The sequence below is a fragment of the Myxocyprinus asiaticus genome, chromosome 29 (genome assembly GCF_019703515.2).
Source record: "Myxocyprinus asiaticus isolate MX2 ecotype Aquarium Trade chromosome 29, UBuf_Myxa_2, whole genome shotgun sequence".
Lineage (NCBI taxonomy): Eukaryota > Metazoa > Chordata > Actinopteri > Cypriniformes > Catostomidae > Myxocyprinus > Myxocyprinus asiaticus.
This window is the reverse complement of record NC_059372.1, coordinates 38,030,473-38,052,421: the sequence shown is the minus strand read 5'-3', so window position 1 is coordinate 38,052,421 and position 21,949 is coordinate 38,030,473. Positions and strand designations below refer to the sequence as shown.

Here is a 21,949-nt window from a genome sequence, read left to right as displayed (position 1 = left end):
TTCCTGAGAATCATTCTACTGAATATATTGGCAAATGTTGCAAGTCATCCAGGTATTCCATGCATATAGAACATTTGCATACTATAGAGTAGTATTGTTTGCATACTATTCTAAGCGTAGGCCATACAACCAACAATATGCCTTGTTGTGTCTCACTTTATCGATTTGCACCAGTTCATAACACAGTGTAAGGAATGACATATGTATATCATGAGTAAAGGCTCAAATCCTCCCCATAATCACCTGGTAGTTGATATCCACACCGGCAGCCAACAGCACCTCCACCACGGGCAGGTGTCCGTTTCGAGAGGCCAGGTGGAGAGGAGTGTGTTTCTTGGTGTTGGAGCTGAGCAGGTTAGGGTGAGCACTCAGCAGAAGTTTGACCACCTCCAGCCTGCCGTAGAGTGCGGCCAGATCAAGCGGCGTCTCAAACTTGTTGTTGCGCATGGTGGGATCGGTCAACTCCTCCAGTAGTAACTGCACCACTTCAGAGTGACCGTACTGAGCCGCGCAGTGTAACGGCGTCTCGTTGTCATTATTCTGCAGAGAGAAAGAATGAAGATGGGGGGAAAATATTTATAGGAAGATTTAAAAAAAAGCTGATCACATCAGTGTTTTGTGGTGGCACAAGCCTGTTTTCATCAGACAAAGAAAAGCTTAAAACAAAATTTCAGTCATGATGAGTCATTGGTGCATGCAGATTGTGGGTATCATGGGAGCCATTGCTGAACACTCGAATGGGTCAAAAAGCAATGTGATTTTTTTGGACAGCTTTGAAATCAAGCCTGCTTTAGGAGCATGATCTAAATAATCAGGATTGATTCAAAACAGAGCAGAACTGTAGCAGGTTCTTAGACAAACCAAACCACAGAACATGATTTCAACACGTAAGTCCACTGATAACTGTTGAGGGAAAAAGAGAAAGCATTACATCATTTTTCTATACCCCTTATTCATTCAATCATTTTATGGAGACAGAGACAGACAGAGAGAGAGTGCAGTCAAAGCATGCAAACATGCAGACAACACATCTGTTACACACACTCAACACAGTGTCTCTTGTTTTCTGCAGTCATTCACACATAAATGTACCCATAAACACACAAAACAATCAATAACACTATATAAAGCTTACAATATAGACACAATAAAACAAAAACCACACATACAGTTGAAGTCAGAAGTTCACATACACTTTGATAGTATTTGGTAGCATTGCCTTTAAATAGTTTAACTTGGGTCAAACAATTTGGGTAGCCTTCCACAAGCTTCTCAATATAAGTTGCTGGAATTTTGGCCCATTCCTCCAGACAGAACTGCTGTAACTGAGTCAGGTTTGCTTGCACACGTTTTTTTCAGTTCTGCCCACACATTTTCTATCAGATTGAGGCCAGGGCTTTGTGATGGCCACTCCAGTACCTTGACTTTGTTGTCCTTAAGCCATTTTGCCACAACTTTGGAGGTATGCTTGGGGTCATTGTCCATTTGGAAGACCCATTTGCGACCGAGCTTTAACTTCCTGGCTGACGTCTTGAGATGTTGCTTCAATATATCCACATAATTTTCCTTCCTCATGATGTCATCTGTTTTGTGAAGTGCACCAGTCCCTCCTGCTGCAAAGCACCTCCACAACATGATGCTGCCACCCCCATGCTTCACGGTTGGGATGGTGTACTTTGGCTTGCAAGCCTCACCCTTTTTCCTCCAAACATATCAATGGTCATTATGGCCAAACAGTTAAATTTTTGTTTCATCAGACCAGAGGACATTCTCCAAAAAGTAAGATATTTGTCTTTGTAAAATACAACCACAGGTACTCCTCCAATTCAGTACACCTCCTTTTAGAAGCTAACTGGCTAATTGTCTAAAGGCTTGACATCATTTTCTGGAATTTTCCAAGCTGCTTAAAGGCACAGTTAACTTAGTGTATGTAAACTTCTGACCCACTGGAATTGTGATATAGTCAATTAAAAGTGAAACAATCTGTCTGTAAACTATTGTTGGAAAAATTACTTGTGTCATGCACAAAGAAGATGTCCTTAAACGACTTGCCAAAAGTACAGTTTGCTAATATTAAATCTGTGGAGTGGTTAAAAAATTAGTTTTAATGACTTCAACCTAAGTGTATGTAAACTTCTGACTTCAATTGTAGTTTCACATTTACAATATGACTATAGCAATATCTCTGACACCACAATGACCGATGTATTTGTAAGCCCCAATGTGTCCAGAAACAGGACAGTAGAGGGAGCTCTTACACACTGAATAAAGGGAAAGCAGCTCTGCAAATACTAATTAAAATGAGCTTATGCAACACAATTATTTAGCATTTGGTCTCAACTTAATTTAATTGTGTACAATCATCTATGTTCACTTAATCCAATTGTGTGATAATCTTTGTTTCCGTCAATGTATTGTTGAAACCAGGCAGGGGATTTCCAGTTCCCAGCATGCTTTGCATGAGACTCAACTGGGAGAGTACATTTTAAAGTTAAGTGTTATTTTAATGTATTTCTATGTCAAATGAAACAAGAAAGGCATTATGTTAGTGTTTAATGTTATGTTATGCTGTGATTTAGAGGAGTTTCTCTCATGCTGAATTTTTTTGGAGGTTACCATAGTGGACAAGAATGGAGCTAACGGTTAGGTCGAGGTTGTGTATAGTACTTCTGAAATATCAGTGTGTATTGCAAATCCTGAGGGATCATCAGTAGTATAATGACTGATTGTGGATCTGTAAACTCTCAGCAGCACCATACTTGTTATACAGTACAAGATGATGTATGTTTCATGTTTTCCTTTTAAATAAAGATCTTTTAACCCAATTATTGTTTCAGCATATATGTTGTGTCAGCACTGATTAAAGGCCTGTAATAAGGGGCATAGGCAAAATGCTGTTTTGGATTGCATGAGTTAAATTTGAAGTTTAACCAATAAAATTAAAGCCAATGCATGCAGTGGCTCAATAGCTATAACGATTTTGGGATGTGCTAAATGAATTGTAACCATTAAAATCAAAGCCAGTGTTTGCAGTGACCCAATGGTTGTCAAGATTTAAGGGTATGTTAAGTTTAAGGGGCAGCCAATCCAGTTTGAGATAAATGACCAATAGGGGTGACCATTTTATCCAGAAGGTGAGAAATGCAAGTGTGTCTCAGGTGTGGAAAAAGTCTCCTGACAGACCATTTAAGAGGATTACTCAGTCACTCTATATCCAAAATGGTATATAATCGGATGTATATGGGCCTGTGAAATCTGAGCCATTTTTGAAATGCTCTGTCACAGTTATTTTTCTATGTAAACAAGATGCATACAAGTGCAGCTTCTATCTACTTGAATGGGGAAATAACAAAATCTCCAAAACGGCTAGTCAGAATTACGATCAAAGAACATATTTCAAATCATCAGAAAAATCTGACAACACTGTATCTTTAATTGTGCTTCTTTACCTCAGATTACGCAAAAAACTAAATAATAATAATTTCTCGGCTTGTATACCTAATGTGCATCCGCGTTCTAAGTTGACTGACAGGCAACGTCTGTATCTAAAAGGTGATTGGCTCCTTTACCTGTAAGGCGGGACTTCCTTTCTACATCAGTTGACTGTTCGGCATTCCAGTTTCTCCCACTCACTTTAACAGAAGTGGCCCGTATCTGTTAAATAATCTCTGGTTAGACTCTGAACCAGAATCTAAAAGGATATTAAGATATCTTTAACACTTCTGGAGTTAAAGGCACTCCAAATTAGGAAAAACAATACAAAATTTTGTTGTTGTTTTTTGGGCTTTGTAACACACTTCAATGGAATATATTATTATAAATAATATTTTAATCAAGAACTGAACCAACAAGACCCACACACCGGTGGCGGGCAGCTGCCCGTAACTCTCTCTCTGTCACACTGCTGTTTCCGGTCGCCTTTATCCCTCTCGGGCTTCATCAGCCTAATTAGGGGCCGGGTGTGTGGAATCATAGCCCGGCCCCGCCCTCCCCCCTGCCACAGGCTTTAATCAGCATTTACGTGTATGTATATATATATATTATTATTATTATTTATTTATTTATTTATTTTTGTGTGGATTTTCTCACCTTTTCTCCCCAGTTTGGAATGCCCAGTTCCCAATGCGCTCTAGGTCCTCATAGTGGTGTAGTGACTCGCCTCAACCCGGGTGGCGGAGGACGAATCTCAGTTGCCTCCGCTTCTGAGACTGTCAATCCGCACATCTTATCACGTGGCTCGTTGACCGCGTTACCGCGGAGACCTAGCGCGTGTGGAGGATTCACACTTTTCTCCACGGCATCCATGCACAACTCACCACACGCCTCACCAAGAGTGAGAACCACATTATAACGACCACGAGGAGGTTAACCCAACGTGACTCTACCCACCCTAGCAACCGGGCCAACTGGTTGCTTAGGAAGCCTGACTGGAGTTACCCAGGCCCCCATTTACGTGTATCTTGCTTAAGAAAAAGTCTAGTAAGCCGGGAAGCTTCTATAATTTGATTGATTTGACATGGAATGGCCTAACCCAGATGACACGAGTATGACAGAATTTCATTTTTGGGTGAACTAATCGTTTCAGTGTTAAATTCATAAATATGGAATTACAATAAGCTATACATATATACATACATACTTATTTTTTAAATCAAAAACGATTTATCTAAATTTAACTGTAGCCCTTAAGTGAATGAAATTAGGACCATCAAACAGAAATATTATCAATATTACCACAATGCATTCTGAGCTAAATTGAATGGGGTGGGGTATATAATGGGACAAAAAACTCTAAATGAAAAGGAAACAAAGAGAGAATGCCTGGCTGTTGAGGATGTTTAGTGTGCTTGTGGCAGCAGTATTACAACAGCAGATGTCTGATGAACAGAGGCTAATGAAAGCCTCTGGGTTAACGGCAGCTGCCACAAGACATCACACTCCATGTGTGTACAGTGCGTGAGTGTATGTTTGAGAGGGGGATGGAGGAGGGAATGAAAATGAGAGGGGTTTATGATGTGCTGGTTTGGTGACCACACCCCAGCTCTAAATAATCAAAGTAGCTACAGTGTACTGTATTGTTCACAAATACACGCACACACGCTACTGTTTGACAATATTGTAAGGATGATTATTTTTAGAATGTTAAATAAGCAACCTTTGTATCATTCAAAGAAGCTTATTTGAAGAAAGAGAGATATGGTGAGATACAGATTTTGATTGAGATAAATTAGATAAAACATTCAAGCCTGGCATGCAACATTTCCCCATCCCATTTCTACCTATATTCTACTCTATTCTTATCCATAAAAGAGGTAAAAAGGCAAAAATAAAAATAAAAAACTACTTCTTGAAGGGATATTCCGAGACAGCATTTGTGGTTTAATGTTGATTACCAAAAAAATATACTTAGACTTACCCCTCCTTTTCTTCAATAAAAGCAAAAATCTGGGTTACAGTAAGACAATTACAACGGAAGTGAATGGGGCCAATCCGTAAACGTTAAAATACTCACTGTTTCAAAAGTATCACCACAAGGCATAAACAATATGTGTGTTAACATGATTTTAGTGTGATGAAATCACTTACTAACCTTTACTGTTTAAAGTTATAGCCAATTTTACAACTTCGTTGCCATGATGATGCAATGTCAACAAAACCTAAAACTCTAAAATGACTGTAAAATTTAAATTTAAACAACTTTACAGTTCAAATAATACACAAGTTTTAACAGAAGAATTAATGTAAGTGCTTTTGTAAAATTATAAGATTCACATTTCTATATCTTTAAATCTTCCAAATATTGGCCCCATTCACTTCCACTGTAAGTGCCTCTTTCTTTCTTTTATAAACAGAAGGACAGACGAGTCTATTATTTTTTTTATTTTCTTTTTTTGGTAATAAACATTATGCCACAAATGCTGTTGATTGAGCTTATCCTGGAATATTCCTTTAAAAGCTGCTATATTTACCGTTTTGCTAATTTTCACCAACCTTACGGCAACTTACAACTGAAAGTGAGCATAAACTTTACAATAGTTTCAAAAGTATAGTTAAAAGACATAAACATTCTGTTGTTAAACATGGTTTTAGTGTGATAAAATCAGGAATTTTCCAGCATTACAGCGTTTACCAGATTACGTAGTTTATTGCCGTTACATCGTCATTTCAACAAAGTTGTAATATTGCATATTACTTCACACAGATAAGGTTTGTAGGCAATTTTATCACACTAAAATCAAGCTAGTACATACAATGTTTACATCTTGTGGCTATAATTTTGAAACAATGTGTATTTTAACATTTGTGGACTGGCCCCATTCACTTTCATTGTACGTACCTTACTGAAATCGCAATTAATCAAAAAAATTTTTTTATTAGTTATAAGTATTTGAATTAAAATATTACATTATATTACAGTATTGTAATATTACTAATAAAAGAAAAGAAAAATAATCTAGTAATTATTTTATTGTATATCTTTTTTTTTTTTTTTTTTTACCAAACATATTTTTCTGTCATCGTTTACTGTTATTTGTAAACACTGGTGGCCAAAAGTTCGGAATAATGTACAGAGATTGGTACTTTTATTCACCAAAGTGGCATTCAACTGAACACAATGTATATTCAGGACATTAATAACTTGAAAAATTACTATTACCATTTGAAATAAATGTTCAGAACTTCTTAAACTACTTCAAAGAGTTCTCATCAAAAAATCCTCCACGTGCAGCAATGACAGCTTTGCAGATCCTTGCCATTCTATCTGTCAGTTTGTCCAGATACTTAGGTGACATTTCACCCCACACTTCCTGTAGCACTTGCCATAGATGTGGCTGTCTTGTTGGGCACTTCTCACGCATCTTACAGTCTAGCAGATCCCACAAAAGCTCAATGGGGTTAAGATCCATAACACTCTTTTCCAATTATCTGTTGTCCAATGTCTGTTTCTTTGCCCACTCTAACCTTTTCTTTTTGTTTTTCTGTTTCAAAAGTGGCTTTTTCTTTGCAATTCTTCCCATAAGGCCTGCACCCCTGAGTCTTCTCTTTACTGCTGTACATGAAACTGGTGTTGAGCGGGTAGAATTCAATGAAGCTGTCAGCTGAGGACAGGTGTCTATTTTTCAAACTAGAGACTCTGATGTACTTATCCTCTTGTTTAGTTGTACATCTGGTCTTCTACATCTCTTTCTGTCCTTGTTAGAGCCAGTTGTCCTTTGTCTTTGAAGACTGTAGTGTACACCATTATATGAAATCTTCTTTTTTTTTTTTTGGCAATTTCAAGCATTGTATAGCATTCATTCCTCAAAACAATGATTGACTGATGAGTTTCTAAAGAAAGCCGTTTCTTTTTTGCCATTTTTGACCTAATATTGACCTTAAGACATGCCAGTCTATTGCATACTGTGGCAACTCAAAAACAAACACAAAGACAATGTTAAGCTTCATTTAATGAACCAAATAGCTTTCAACTGTGTTTGATATAATGACAAGTGATTTTCTAGAACCAAATTAGCAAGTTAATATGATTACTCAAGGATAAGGTGTTGGAGTGATGGCTGCTGGAAATGGGTCCTGTCTAGATTTGATCAAAAATGACTTTTTTCAAATAGTGATGGTGCTGTTTTTTACATCAGTAATGTCCTGACTATCCTTTGTGATCAGTTGAATACCACTTTGGTGAATGAAAGTACCAATTTCCTTCCGAAACAGCAAAATCTATATTATCCCAAACTTTTGGCTGCCAGTGTAGATGCTTTGGGAAATACTGTGTGAAAAACAATCATGCCAATAAAGTACTTTTAAAAAAGTATATTTAAAATAAATAAAAAAATTGAGCCAAAGAGACAGACAGATAGACAGACGGGCAGACAGACAGACAGACAGACAGACAGAGAGATAGACAGGTCACAGCAAGAGCCGATGGGACACAGAAGAGAAAAAAAAAAAACAGAGTGAAAACAAAACTACACCTGCTATTTTCTCCCATTGACAGCGAGGAAAAAACTGAACACAGCAAGCCCTTTATTCATGAAATGGGAAAAAAAGAAACCCACAACATACACACACCAGAATCAGATCACTTTTATATCAGTTCTCAAATCTTTGTTATGAGACTTGGTCTTTCACATTTAGAACATGGAGTACAGAGTCAAGGGATCTCAAACAACATAAATAAAACCAACTTGTTCAACAAATCCCTGTGAATGCTGAGGTAACACCTGGAGCAGCTGTGCTCTGACTAAATTCAGATATCTAATGGCACATCCCCATTAAAAGGTTTTCAGTGACCACAGCCCAGAGGTCCACGTCTATTTCAGCAAAATACCACACAAAAGAGCATGCCTTCTCACATCGGAGACGCCTCATGAAACACCAAATCTGTTTCTCTTTCTCGCTCACTTTTAACTCAGAAGTTTATGCAAGTGAGCAATTTCTCGCAAGTTTGCATTTCTCTGGTGAGGACACCACAGCCACCACAGAAAGTCTTTTGAAAATAATACGGGCTTCACACAAGAGATTCACTTTCATGTTGGCTCGATTCCATAGTGGGAAATGCTGACTGACTGACAGAGAAAAGTTTTGATAGTCTAAAGTTCAACATGAGTCGTTTAAAATAGAAAGAGCTGAGTTGACTTTGACATTTTAAAAACAACAAGGGCGCGATCAAGACAGGAAACGTTGGCTATGTTTACAGTGTTAAAGGAATAATCCAGGCTCAATACAAGTTAAGCTCAATCGACAGCATATGTGGCATAATGTTGATTACCACAAACATCTATTTTGACTTGCCCCTCTTTTTCTTTTATCCCTTATGTTGTGTTCTGGTTATCAGGGTTTCTGCAGGTTTTCTGAAGCAAAATGTAAGACTTTAAGACCTTTTTAAGACCAACTAAAGAAAATTTAAGGAATCAAATGAAGGGAACACAATACATCAATATGTTCTCTAAATGTAAATGTCTAGGTAGCACATTAAGAGTCATATTTATAGCAACACTTCAAAGTTTAAAAATGCAACTGTCAATAGATCTCCATTACTTTTTAACTCGTTTTACAAAAAGTATATTAAGGCTTGAATACCTCTGCTCTCAACCACCAGAATATGGAAATAACATTTACCTTCTGATCAGACCCACTGTATCAGCTATATTCCTCTACGACACTGTTGTGTTACTTACTGACAGATGGAGCGGGGGGGGGGGGTTATACAGTTGAAGTATACACTTAGGTTGAACTCATTAAAACTAATTTTTTAACCACTCCACAGATTTAATATTAGCAAACTATACTTTTGGCAAGTCGTTTAAGACATCTTCTTTGTGCATGACACGAGTAATTTTTCCAACAATAGTTTACAGACAGATTATTTCACTTTTAATTGACTATATCACAATTCCAGTGGATCAGAAGTTTACATACACCAAGTTAACTGTGCCTTTAAACAGCTTGGAAAATTCCAGAAAATGATGTCAAGCCCTTAGACAATTAGCATCTGATAGCAGGTGTACTGAATTGGAGGTGCACCTGTGGATGTATTTTAAGGTCTACCTTAAAACTCAGTGCCTCTTTGCCTGACATCATGGGAAAATCAAAACCAATCAACCAAGACCTCAGAAAAAAAAATGGTGGACCTCCACAAGTCTGGTTCATCCTTGGGAGCAATTTCCAAACATTAAGGTACCACATTCATCTGTACAAACAAAAGTGTGCAAGTATAAACACCATGGGACCACGCAGCCATCATACTGCTCAGGAAGGAGATGCATTCTGTGTCCTAGAGATGAACGTAGATTGGTGCGAAATGTGCAAATCAACCCAAGAACAACAGCAAAGGACCTTGTGAAGATGCTGGAGGAAACAGGTAGACATGTATCTATTTCCACAATAAAACAAGTCTTATATCGACATAACCTGAAAGGCTGCTCAGGAAGAAGAATCATCCACTGCTTCAAAACCACCATAAAAAAGCCAGACTACAGTTTGCAAGTGCACGTGGGGACAAATATCTTACTTTTTGGAGAAATGTCCTCTGGTCTGATGAAACAAACATTGAACTGTTTGGCCATAATGACCATCGTTATGTTTGGAGGAAAAAGAGTGAGGCTTGCAAGCTGAAGAACGCTCATCCCAACCGTGAAGCATGGGGGTGGCAGCATAATGTTGTGGAGGTGCTTTCCTGCAGGAGGGACTGGTGCACTTCACAAAATAGATGGCATCATGAGGAAGAAAAATTATGTGGATATATTGAAGCAACATCTCAAGACATCAGCCAGGAAGTTAAAGCTCGGTCACAAATGGGTCTTCCAAATGGCAATTTGACCACAAGCATACCTCCAAAGATGTTACAAAATGGCTTAAGGACAACAAAGTCAAGGTACTGGAGTGGCCATCACAAAGCCCTGACCTCAATCCAGAAGTAAATTTGTGGGCAGAACTGAAAAGACATGTGCGAATGTCACCGGTCCTGCTCGACCCACTCTGAGCAGGATTCGAACTGGATTTGAAACTTCTGACTTCAACTGTATATACAGTATATATATTTGTGCACGTATCCATTTGTGAGCACATGTGCCCTACCTGAGGGGAGAAACCAAACGAATTAATACAACACACAAATTTCACATGTGTGCTGCCTGAATGTATGAAATTCAGTATTTAAATCACACTAGAGATACAAATGCAGCCTGGCGGGTTTGGCCTATGTTAGGATTATTCTAGAAGCAGAGTGGGTCATTATGATATACAACATGTCAGGTCAGACCACACGCATATGTATGAGGATAATCAGGAGTGAAAGCTGACCTACCACGTGATGCCATGCTGATTAGATCATCACCACATAACCTGTGCGGCGGGGGGCAGGGGGGATTACATCATCAATGTGTGCCATGTGGGAAGGGGGGTGGGAACATCTGCCATGGCTGCTGCCACCAGAGTGCCACACGAGAGCAACACACACGCACATGTTTACTTGGCTAAATGAGGACATAATATAAATATATTGTTTTTATACAGAGACAATTATAATTACTATAGACTAACCCTAACACGACCCCTAAAAGAAAAGTATATATATATATATATATATATATATAAATATATATATAAAACACACACAACCGGTCAAAAGTTTTGAAACACTTGACTGAAATGTTTCTCATGATCTTAAAAATCTTTTGATCTGAAGGTGTATGCTTAAATATTTGAAATTAGTTCTGTAGACAAAAATATAATTGTGCCACCATACTAATTTATTTCATTATAAAACTAAAATTTAATAAAAAAAAAAAAATGTTTTTGAAATTGATGACTTGGACCAAATAATAAAGAAAAGCAGCCAATAAGTGCCCAACATACCTTTGTTCCAAAAAAGGATAATCCCAAAAGTAAATAAAAAGAGGCTTTATCATCATATTTAGCTTACCAGTATAGGGACAAATTTAAAAGAAACATTTTCCTATTTTTGCCCCTCCGTCACTTTCTCATTTACTCCTTTTCCCTCTGTCTGGACATATAACATTTTTGCATATTATTATAATCATTATTATTTGTAATTCTCATTCTCGATGTAATGCTAATTCTCATTACTCTACTTTAAAGACACTTTAAAACAATGTTTTTTATTCAAATCAGCATACTGTAAATACAAGGCAGTAAAACATACTGTCTTGATGTAAATACCTTAGGATTATAATACTATATATATATATATATATATATATATATATATATTATATATATATATATATATATATATAAATAGTATTATAGTACTATATATATATATATATATATATATATATATATATATATATATATATATATATATATAGTAAATAGCAAAAATAGAAGTTACTTACAATTTAAATGGGGCAAAAGGGTTTAAAGGCAAAATGTGAAGTTTATAACCTAATAAAAACATTAATTCTTGTTTTAAAACTTCTGTATTATTTGAGCTATAAAACTGTTTCAATTGAGTTTTAAGGTTTATGGTGTTACGTCTGTATAGCAACGAAGCTGTAAAATGTAATATAATTTTACACAGAAAAGGTTAGTAAGCAATTTTATCACACTAAAATAATGTTAGCATATACTGTATATTGTTTATATCTTGTGGATATACTTTAAAAAAGAAAGCAAGGTCGTAGGTTTGGTTTGAAAGTTGGTAGGGACATTGCAAGGAGGAAAATATTCTAAATGTTGGAATAAAGTAAATGCGAGAAAGTCAGTCTGGTAATACAGGCAAAATAACATTATTTCCTCATATAACAAGTCTAATTTTCTATTTCTCTGCCATACAACATTAAATATTAGCCTATTTATTTATTTAGAATAAACAGGGTTAAAACTGGCCACTAGGGATGCATGATATGGAGTAAAAATGTGATGTGCGATAAAATTGTTTGATTATGCAACAGCAATATGCAATGTGATAATCCTCAGATTAATGTGTCAAATAAACATGATATAAAAAGTTCTGTCAAATTTATTATCAAGCATTAAACAAATGGAAACCTAAACAAACAGTAGGCTAAATTAAAAAGTTACATGTGCAAAATTACATCAAGATAACAAATTATGGGGAGAATGGAGCATTGACACCACTTTCCTTAAAACTAAATTGTTCTGCTCCCTGTATCTTTATAATTGTATGGATGGATGCATTAAAATCATACCGCAAGTTAATTTGCAATACATCATGAAATATGTCAATCCTGCAGCTCTAGTGACCACTACTAATATTCTTAGTTTGGGATAGCAATCAGTTCTCTGTACAGTTACAGTATACTAGCGTCTTAAAATCCTGCAACCTCCAATCCACCCCCAGCCTGGCACAGTCATTCAAATTCAAATATGTCTTACTCAATAGGATGCATACTGGTTGTAAAAGCAGAAATCTCCAATTATTGGGTTGCATGCAAAACTCAGGACGCTTTTCTGACTTGCACAGGAAATATTTGTATACAAAAAGTGTTTAAATAGATACAAATGGGAATCAAATGGGTTGCTGGCAGATAGGATGTTCTGAGCTTCTTGGAGAATTCACCACAGTTCTTCTATCTATTTAGACTGTCTCAATTGCTTCTGTCTCTTTATGTAATCTCAGACTGACACAATGTTCAGTGTTGGGCTTTGTGGGGGCCATGACCATCTGTTGCAGGGCTCCCTGTTCTTCTATTCTGTTCTTTTCTACTTGCAAATGTAATGTTTGGGAGTCACATTTATATTTCCTATTGACACACTAAAGCTGAAGATATAAATAACCATCTGAAGACAAATGCTTTTGTGAAACATCTTATGTGCCTAAGACTTTTGCACAGTACTGTATATATATATATATATATAATATATATTTATGCAGTAAATCACAAACTAATGTGATTGCTGCATACTGAACAGCATTGATACAATTAGCAGATGCCACGTGACACCGCCGTTTATGCGCTGCTTGACAATCACTTACACACGATTAATGATACTGAGAAATTTTAATCGTCATTAAAATGTTGGTTGGGACACTTCTGATTTTTTTAAAGTTGGCAGGTTCTTTGTTTGAAAGAGTGAGTATTTTAACATTACATTAACAGATTTGCCCCATTTAAAGAAAAGGAGGGACGAGTCAAACAAATTTTTGTATGTCACAAATGCTGTCAATTTAGCTTAACTTGTATTGAAACCAGAATATTCCTTTGTCATGACAACAATGTCACAAAGCAAAATAAATAAATAATGTTAATGTTAGGCTTCATTGTCTTTAAGCAAAATACAATTTCTTACTGCTTTCCTTTGATTATGGGGTAAAATATGACCCCATCATGCATGCTCTTGACAGCCTTTGTGATATTCACCCAAAGAGCTAGGTGCTAAAAGAAAAAATTGACAAAGAAAAAATTAGACCCATTTGTGTCAAGCATCTCAACATGCATACTTCATATATGAGCACTCACAGATGTGTCATGCAACGCAATGCTTTCCACATTATCACACACACACATATAGAGTGAGAGAGAGAGAGAGAGAGAGAGAGAGAGAGAGAGAGAGAGAGAGAGAGAGAGAGAGAGACAGAGAGAGAAAGAGAGTATGTGTGTGTGTACCAGCTCAGTGGGTGGAGAACGGCACATTACATTTCTGAAACAGTCCGAGGGATGTTCGGTACCCAAACATAAAAAGCTTTTAGAGAGGAAAAAAAAATTTCTTGGTACACAACTGATGTGATTTTAAACAATTAATGTCACGAAAAGACCACAGGCCATGATATATTGCCTGCTTCTGAACAGGCTGTGCTACAGTCCACTAGAAATCACAGCCCACGCTGAACTAGATTCCTACAAATTATTTAAGGTTAGATCTGTTCCAAAACCTAATGAGCTACCTATCTAGACAGCATACCTAGATACAAATTATTATTATTATTTTTTTTTTATCAATAGTTCCCTCGTGTCATTCCAAACCCTAATGAGGGAAAGATTATCAGTAAATATTTCATAAAATGTAACGTTATGTGTTCAATGGAAGAGAGAAAGTCATGCAGGTTTGGATTTGGAACGACATAAGGGAGAGTAAAAGACTAAAAACTATAGACAAAAGTTAAATCTATATAGAAATTGACTACTTTACCCAATAGCAGCATGTTAACATCAAACACTATCATTTTGCTGAATACCACCAGTCAAGGTTAAAGGTCAACCTTCAAATGCTTATGGTAAAAAGACATTTGACAACAGAGAATCTAAAAGTCACAGATTGTGACATTTTTCACAGCTGCAGGAAAGTAGAGTAGTAATTTACTTTTATTAAAAAATATTTGATAGTATTTATCAATATATGTTATTTTTAATTAAAGATTAAAAGCAAAAATAAATAAATAAAATCGCCCATGTTCATAACATGTTCAGAGCAGCCATATCACCCTGAAGCTCTTGCCTGGTTACCCACTGAAGCTAAGTAGGGTTGAGCCTGGCCAGTACCTGGATGGGAGACCTCCTGGGGAAAACTAAGGTTGCTGTTGGAAGAGGTTTTAGAGAGGCCAGCAGGGGGTGCTCACCCTATGGTCTGTGTGGGTCCTAATGCCCTAATATAGTGACGGGGACACTATACTGTAAAAAGGCAACATCTTTCGGACGAGATGTTAAACTGAGGTCCTGACTCTCTGTGGTCATTAAAAATCCCAGGGCACTTCTCGTAAAGAGCAGGGGTGTAACTCCCCCATTGGCCATTATCTATCATGGCCTCCTAATAATCCCCTAATGTGTGGTGAGGGTACTGGAACATTATGGCTGCCATCGCATCATCTAGGTGTACGCTGCACACTGGTGGAGGTTGAGGAGATTCTTTACTATGTAAAGCACATTGAGTGCCTACAAAAGCGCTATATAAATGTAAGGAATTAATTAATAACTGCTTAAAATCTAGTGTGAATGCACCTTTAGAAAATAGCAGCCTACATAGGCTGTAGACAGCAAGGCAGCTCAATACATTAAGGAACAAAGTGAACATGTTCATTGGGAATTATGATGACAAGGCAATTTTTTGTCTACATTTTTTCACGGACAGTGCTAACTAGGTCAGTTGTGAGAGAGCGAGAGTGAGTGAGCGAGAGAGAGAGAGAGAGAGAGAGAGAGAGAGAGAGAGAGAGAGAGAGAGAGAGAGAATCCCCACAGACATCATCAAAGCAAAGTGGAGCTGAATGCATTTTCGAAATAAGGCTCTCTTGCAATAAAATCATAGTAGGGAGGTGAAATCATTGAGTGAGTGTCGACCGTGTGGTGGAGAGTTACTGAGTGTTTGCTTTTGCATCAAGGAGCACACTGGTTAATTAGCGGTGTTTGCTAAGGCAAGTATCACAAGCACTATTATAGAAACAAACCACTAGCCCTGCTTTGGCACGCAATGATTGCTCAAATTTTGCAGCTTGTTGAGTAGAGTTGTGACATTACTTTGCTAAGCAATCAGACCTACGATTTCAGCCTAGAACCAGAATATCACAGAGACTTTGGTTCTTTAGACTTGAGCCTATAAGCAACCACTCAGAAGCAAACACTTACGTTTTTCACCTGGTAGATGATGAAATTGGAGGAAAAAAATCCTATAACCTTATACACTGAAGGAGTGAAACATATTTAGGGGCCAGAATGTCATAGACTTTCGTTCTTTGGAATTGGACCAGAAGGGTGATTCTCAAGAAATCTGTCAAGGAAATGTCCTGGTCATATTAACCCCAAATTCAATACAAAAAAAAGTAAACTATATTTTACATGAAGAAACTGAAGTCTACATTTGGAACCATTAAGAGGTTTTGCATTGTGACATTATTTTCAGGACACTTAAGCACATTTTACCCCACAATTCTCATTACCGTAACCAGTGTTGGGTAAATTACTCGTAATCTATTATGGATTACTAATTACTTCTCTAAACATTACAATCAGATTACTTTACAAGTTACTTAATCAGAAAAGTAATCACATTACTATTTACTGTATTTTTAAGTTACTTTTTAAAACACATTTAAGAGAGAAGTTTGTTTTTCCACTTAAATTCAAAATAATGTCTATGCAGAGCAAGGACGCAAACATACATCCTGTACAAATGAACATAATTCATGTTTTAAATGTATTCTACATAAATTATACTATTTAGAAATATGTGTAACCCAAGTAATGTACTTAAAGTAATTAGCTTAACTGAAAGTAAGGAACTGTAATCTGACATCAAGAATTTAAAATGTAATGTCTGACAATTTTATTTATTTTTTTACAAAAAATGTAATTAGATTACAGTAAATAATTACTTTGCAATCAGATAACACCAAAAACTAACCGTAACGCATCGACATTTTATTATTACCATTCCCATCATTTTTAATGATGATTCTTATTAACGTAACAGTATTTTTTATTTTTTTACTATGTTACAGTAAAAAAGACAGTACAGTGATTTTTTCAAATTAAAATGAGCGAAAATTAAGGGCAGTACCAAGGAAGTAATGACAATGAATAAATACTTTACAATTTAAATAATGTTTCATTTCTTCAATGTTGCAGTAATGAGAATACCATAATGACTAGAGGTAAACAGATAAATCGGTTTTACCAATTAATCAGTGCCGATAGTTTTTTTTTGGAACTATCGGTTATTTGCAAAAATCTATATATACAGTTGCCGATAGTTTTTTAAAATTTATTTATTATTTGTGATTAACAATCAAGTGGGGATTTGCTGTATCTAAATCTTTCATCATTGACAATATTCATATTTTTATCCTTCCTTCAATGCATATTTTGTTATTTTGAATACATAAATCAAGTGTTCTAAATTGAAGGAGGGCATGCAAAGAAAAATGCAACTATGGAAACATGCCCCGTCAGCACATACACCGATGAGCCAAAACATTATGACCACTCAAAGGTGAAGCGAATAATGTTGATCTTCCATTAACAAGGCCACATGTCAAGCTCTGGGTAGATTAGATGGTAAGCGAACAATCAGTTCTCGTAGTCAACGTGTTGAATGCAGGAGAAATGGGCAGGAGTAAAGACCTGAGTGACTCTGACAAGGGCCAAATTGTTATGGCCAGACAACTGAGTCAGTGCATCTCTGAAATGGCAAGACTTGTGGGGTGCTCACGGTCAGCAGTGGTGAGTACCTAATAGGGGTGTAACGGTTCTTGGTAAAACACAGCACAGTACGGTTCGCCACCCACGGTTCGGTAAGCATTGGTTCTGCAGTTCACCTCAAGTTAATTGACGCATCTGGAGCACAAGGTTTTGCGAAGAAAATAAAGCGTCAATAGACACGCACAGTTACAACCTCCACTAATGCACCTGAATGGACCTGTAGATCCAGGTTGCAGAGAAGGGAGGCTGAACGGCTGACTCACTGGTGTAGTCAAAACCACCTGGAGCTGAACATGCTCAAAATGGTGGAGATGATTGTGGACTTCAGGAGGAACACCCCAACATTGACCCCCTCACCTAAACAGCACTGTGGTAGCGGTGGAGTCATTCAGGTTCCTGGGCACTACCATCTCACAGGACCTGAAGTGGGAGACCCACATTGACTCCATTGCGAAAAAGGCCCAGCAGAGGTACTTCTGTACTTCCTTTGCCAGTTGAGGAAGTTCAACCTGCCACAGGTGCTGCTGATACAGTTCTACTCAGCAGTCATTGAGTCTGTCCTCTGCACTTCAATAACTGTCTGGTTTGGTTCAGCAACAAAATCGGACATAAGAAGACTACAAAGGACAGTTCGAACTGCTGAGAGGATTATTGGATGCCCCCTGCCCCCCTTCAAGAACTGTACACTTCCAAAGTGAGGAAAAGGGCTGGTAAAATCACTCTGGACCCCACTCACCCTGCCCACTACCTTTTTGAACTGTTGCCTTCTGGCAGGCGCTACAGAGCACCGAGCACCAGAACCGTCAGGCACAAGAACAGTTTTTTCTCTCAGGCCATCCATCTCATGAACAGTTAAAACTGCCCCAATGAGCAATAATTATGTGCAATACACAGCTTAGTCTATTTATATTTATCCAACATACCATAGCTCTTCTGCTATTGCATTCCCTTGCTTCTGTATATAACAGATTTGTATTTGTATATTGTACATACGTATATACGTAGTCCTATTGTGTATTTCTATATATACTTTATTTTCTATTCACTTTTTATTTTTATTATCTCTGTCTTGTTGTATTGTTCATGCACTGGAAGCTTCTGTCACCAGACAAATTTCTTCTATGTGTTAGCATACTTGGCAATAAAGCTCATTCTGATTCTGAGATGGATACGCTCCGCCTGTGTTTTATGTGGGTCAGCTTGATGACGTCATTGTTCTGCAAGCATTGTGCGTAGTTGAAAATGGCATGTGGAGAAAACGAGCTGCTGATAGAAGCCCCCTGTGTTATTCAGGTCTCCTGCCTGGAAACATTTTCATTTTGCAGTCAATTACAACAGCGATGGTCAAAACAGGTACGGTTTGCAGACATCACTCTACGTGAGTGCTGTATACTGGTAATTACGCCGAAATAACCGGGGATGAGCCGAAACTGCACACACTTCCTTTCACTCCCTTTCATTTTTACGCAGGCACTCAGTGCTAATTCAGACATGCATAAAGCAATAACTAAAGCAATTGGGGTGTTCACTGCCAGCGATACGTTTCCCTCCTCCTCTGATGGAGATTTGTGATTTCTGCGTATGATTAAAACACTCGAGCCGCATCACTCAACTCACTCAACATCCTACGTATCCATTTGAATAGCGAAGTTCCTTTTATAGTGATGTTCAGCTTCCGAATATTGAATATATGTGCTGTAGAGTTTGAAATGCATTTTATGTCGAAATTTTATGTACCGAAACCGTGATCCTAAAACTGTGATACAAACCGAACCGTGAGAAATTTGAACCGTTGCATCCCTAGTACCTCTCTACAGTGGTCCGAGGAGGGACAAACCACAAACCGGCGACAGGGTGTTGGGCGCCCAAAGCTCATAGATGTGCAAGGGCAACGAAGGCTATCCCGTCTGGTCCGAACTGACAGAAGGTCTACTGTGGCACAAGTCACAGAAAATTTTAATGATGGTTAAGGGAAGAATGCTTCAAAACACACAGTACATCGCACCCTGCTTTGTATGGGCTGCATAGCCGCAGACCGGTCAGAGTGCCCATGATGACCCCTGTCCACCATCAAAAGCGCCTACAATGGGCATGTGAGCATCGGAACTGGACCTTGGAGTAGTGGAAGAAGGTCGCCTGGTCCAATGAGTCCCATTTTCTTTTATATCACGTGGATGGCCGTGTACGTGTGCACCGTTTACATGGGAAAGTGATGCACTGTGGGAAGACGAAAAGCCGGTGGAGGGAGTGTGATGCTCTGGGCAGTGTTCTGCTGGGAAACTCTGGGTCCGGCCATTCAGACGTCAATTTGACACGTGCCACCTACCTAAACATCGTTGCAGACCAGGTACACCCCTTCATGACAATGGTATTCCCTGATGGCAGTGGCCTCTTTCAGCAAGATAATGCACCCTGCCACACTGCACACATTGTTCGGGAACGGTTTGAGGAAAATTAAGAGTTTAAGGTGTTGCCCTGGCCTCTCAATCCGATTGAGCATCTGTGGGATGTGCTGGACCATCAAGTCCGATCAACGGTGGCTCCAACTTGCAAGATCTGCTGCTAATGTCTTGGAGCTAGATACCACAGGACACCTTCAGGGGTCTTGTAGAGTCCATGCCTCGGCCGGTCGGCACTGTTTTGGCGACACGTGGAGGACCAACAGCATATTAGGCAGGTGGTCATAATGTTTTGGCTCAGTGTACATCGTGTCTGCAACTTCATATCTTGTGAATAATAATAAACCTTATTCCTTATTAAACCTAATCTGGAGAATATATAGGCTATAAAATGTTTAATTTGATATTTATTTACTTATAGAGCATTGTAATGGAGCAAAGTCTCCATAATATTAAAATAATAGTCCCTTGTGTGTTTTGGATTTGTTTATCCAAAATCCCACATTATGCACCAAACCTTTTTTTCTGGTAAATATTGGGATTTTGGTTGAACAATAAACTGCATCTGGGATTTTATTCATTTTGGACTCTTGTATCCTTTTATGTCTGTGCCCGTCACAGTAAGAAAAGACTAAACATATTTTAAGCTTCTATAAATCGATTTTAAAAACTATCAGCCAATTAATTGGTTATCAGTAAAATCCACTATCGGTCGACCCCTAATAATGACCATCTTTGTTTGGGATGCAATAATGAGATTGGGGGGAAAATGTGCGTAACTGTCATGAAAATAATGTCACAATGTTAAAAGTCTTATCAGCCCTAAAAATAGGCTTCATTTACTATATGCAGAGTAAAACATTTTATTTGTTTCTAATGATTTTGGAGTAAAATTGGCACCGGGGCATTTTTTGACAGGTTTTGTGAGAATTACCAAGTAAGGAACCATCCAGAAAACTTTAGCAATCACCTAGTAACACCCTGGTAACCATCCACTACACCTAAACATCATGGTGGCAAGTTTTGCAAGGGCAAGAACCATTCACATTTTCTTCATAAAATGTAAAAAAAAAAAAAAAAAAAAAAAAAAAAAATCACAACCCTTCCATACTGTGGCTTGCTCAAATTAATCTTCCTCTCTTTTACCTTCCTTCCTTTCACTTTTCCCTATCTCTTTCTTGATGCGCTACAGGGTCGGCCCCTCAGTTATCAAGCCATGACAGGTTGCCATGGTTACGTCCCACCTCTCTCTGCCAGGAGTATGCCACACTCACACACATAAACATACACACACACACACACCGAGCAGACGCACACTGTCTGTCTTTCATATACACACTTTTTGACAGTGATGCAAGCCGAAGTGTACACAGAAAAGCTTCTTGACTCTGTATGTGTTTGTGTGGCACAGCAGGGATGCTAGAAATGAAAGGAGAACACCATTTAACAATCACAAAACACTCTGAGTGACACACACTTCATGCCAGCTCATGAATTATTCATTCCTCCTCCAGTCTGTTCAACTCTAACCTGCCTGATGTTCACACACTCGGCTGCTTGCATTGAGATCGATTGAATGCTTTTGTAAAACACCTCTGTGCTATTGAATGAAAGAGAGATAGAGACATATTTTGTTTGTTTTCTGAATTATGGTGGTAAAACAATTATCAGTACTAATTAGCTCTCGTAAAATGAATCAATAAATTCACGCCAAAGAGGTCTTGAAGCTATATCTTGGCAGCGATTTGGCATGCTTGGTATATGTCATAACCAAACATGCCCTAAATGGTACAAGAGTAGTATGGGGATAGGGCCACCTACTGGTTAATAAATATGGAATAATTGCTATTTTTGCTTATAACTTATCAATAGTTTGGCATAAAATCATGAGAATCTTTAGATTCCTTGGGGCATACAGAGTCGAATGATACCTAA

The 21,949-nt window shown here is 37.8% G+C and overlaps 1 protein-coding gene across 8 annotated transcripts in view; it reads right to left on the bottom strand.

Moving 5' to 3' along the window:
- LOC127420021 (ankyrin repeat and SAM domain-containing protein 1A-like) overlaps positions 1-21,949 on the bottom strand; it is a 174,433-nt gene that overhangs the window by 92,151 nt on the left and 60,333 nt on the right. For 7 of the 8 annotated variants that reach the window (XM_051661931.1, XM_051661932.1, XM_051661930.1 and 4 more), the window contains one exon: positions 244-540. In XM_051661931.1, the coding sequence (XP_051517891.1) occupies positions 244-540 (297 nt within the window). Of the gene's footprint in view, positions 1-243; positions 541-3,569; positions 3,608-21,949 lie in introns of those variants that run through there. The other variant, XM_051661936.1, reaches the window with a different exon arrangement.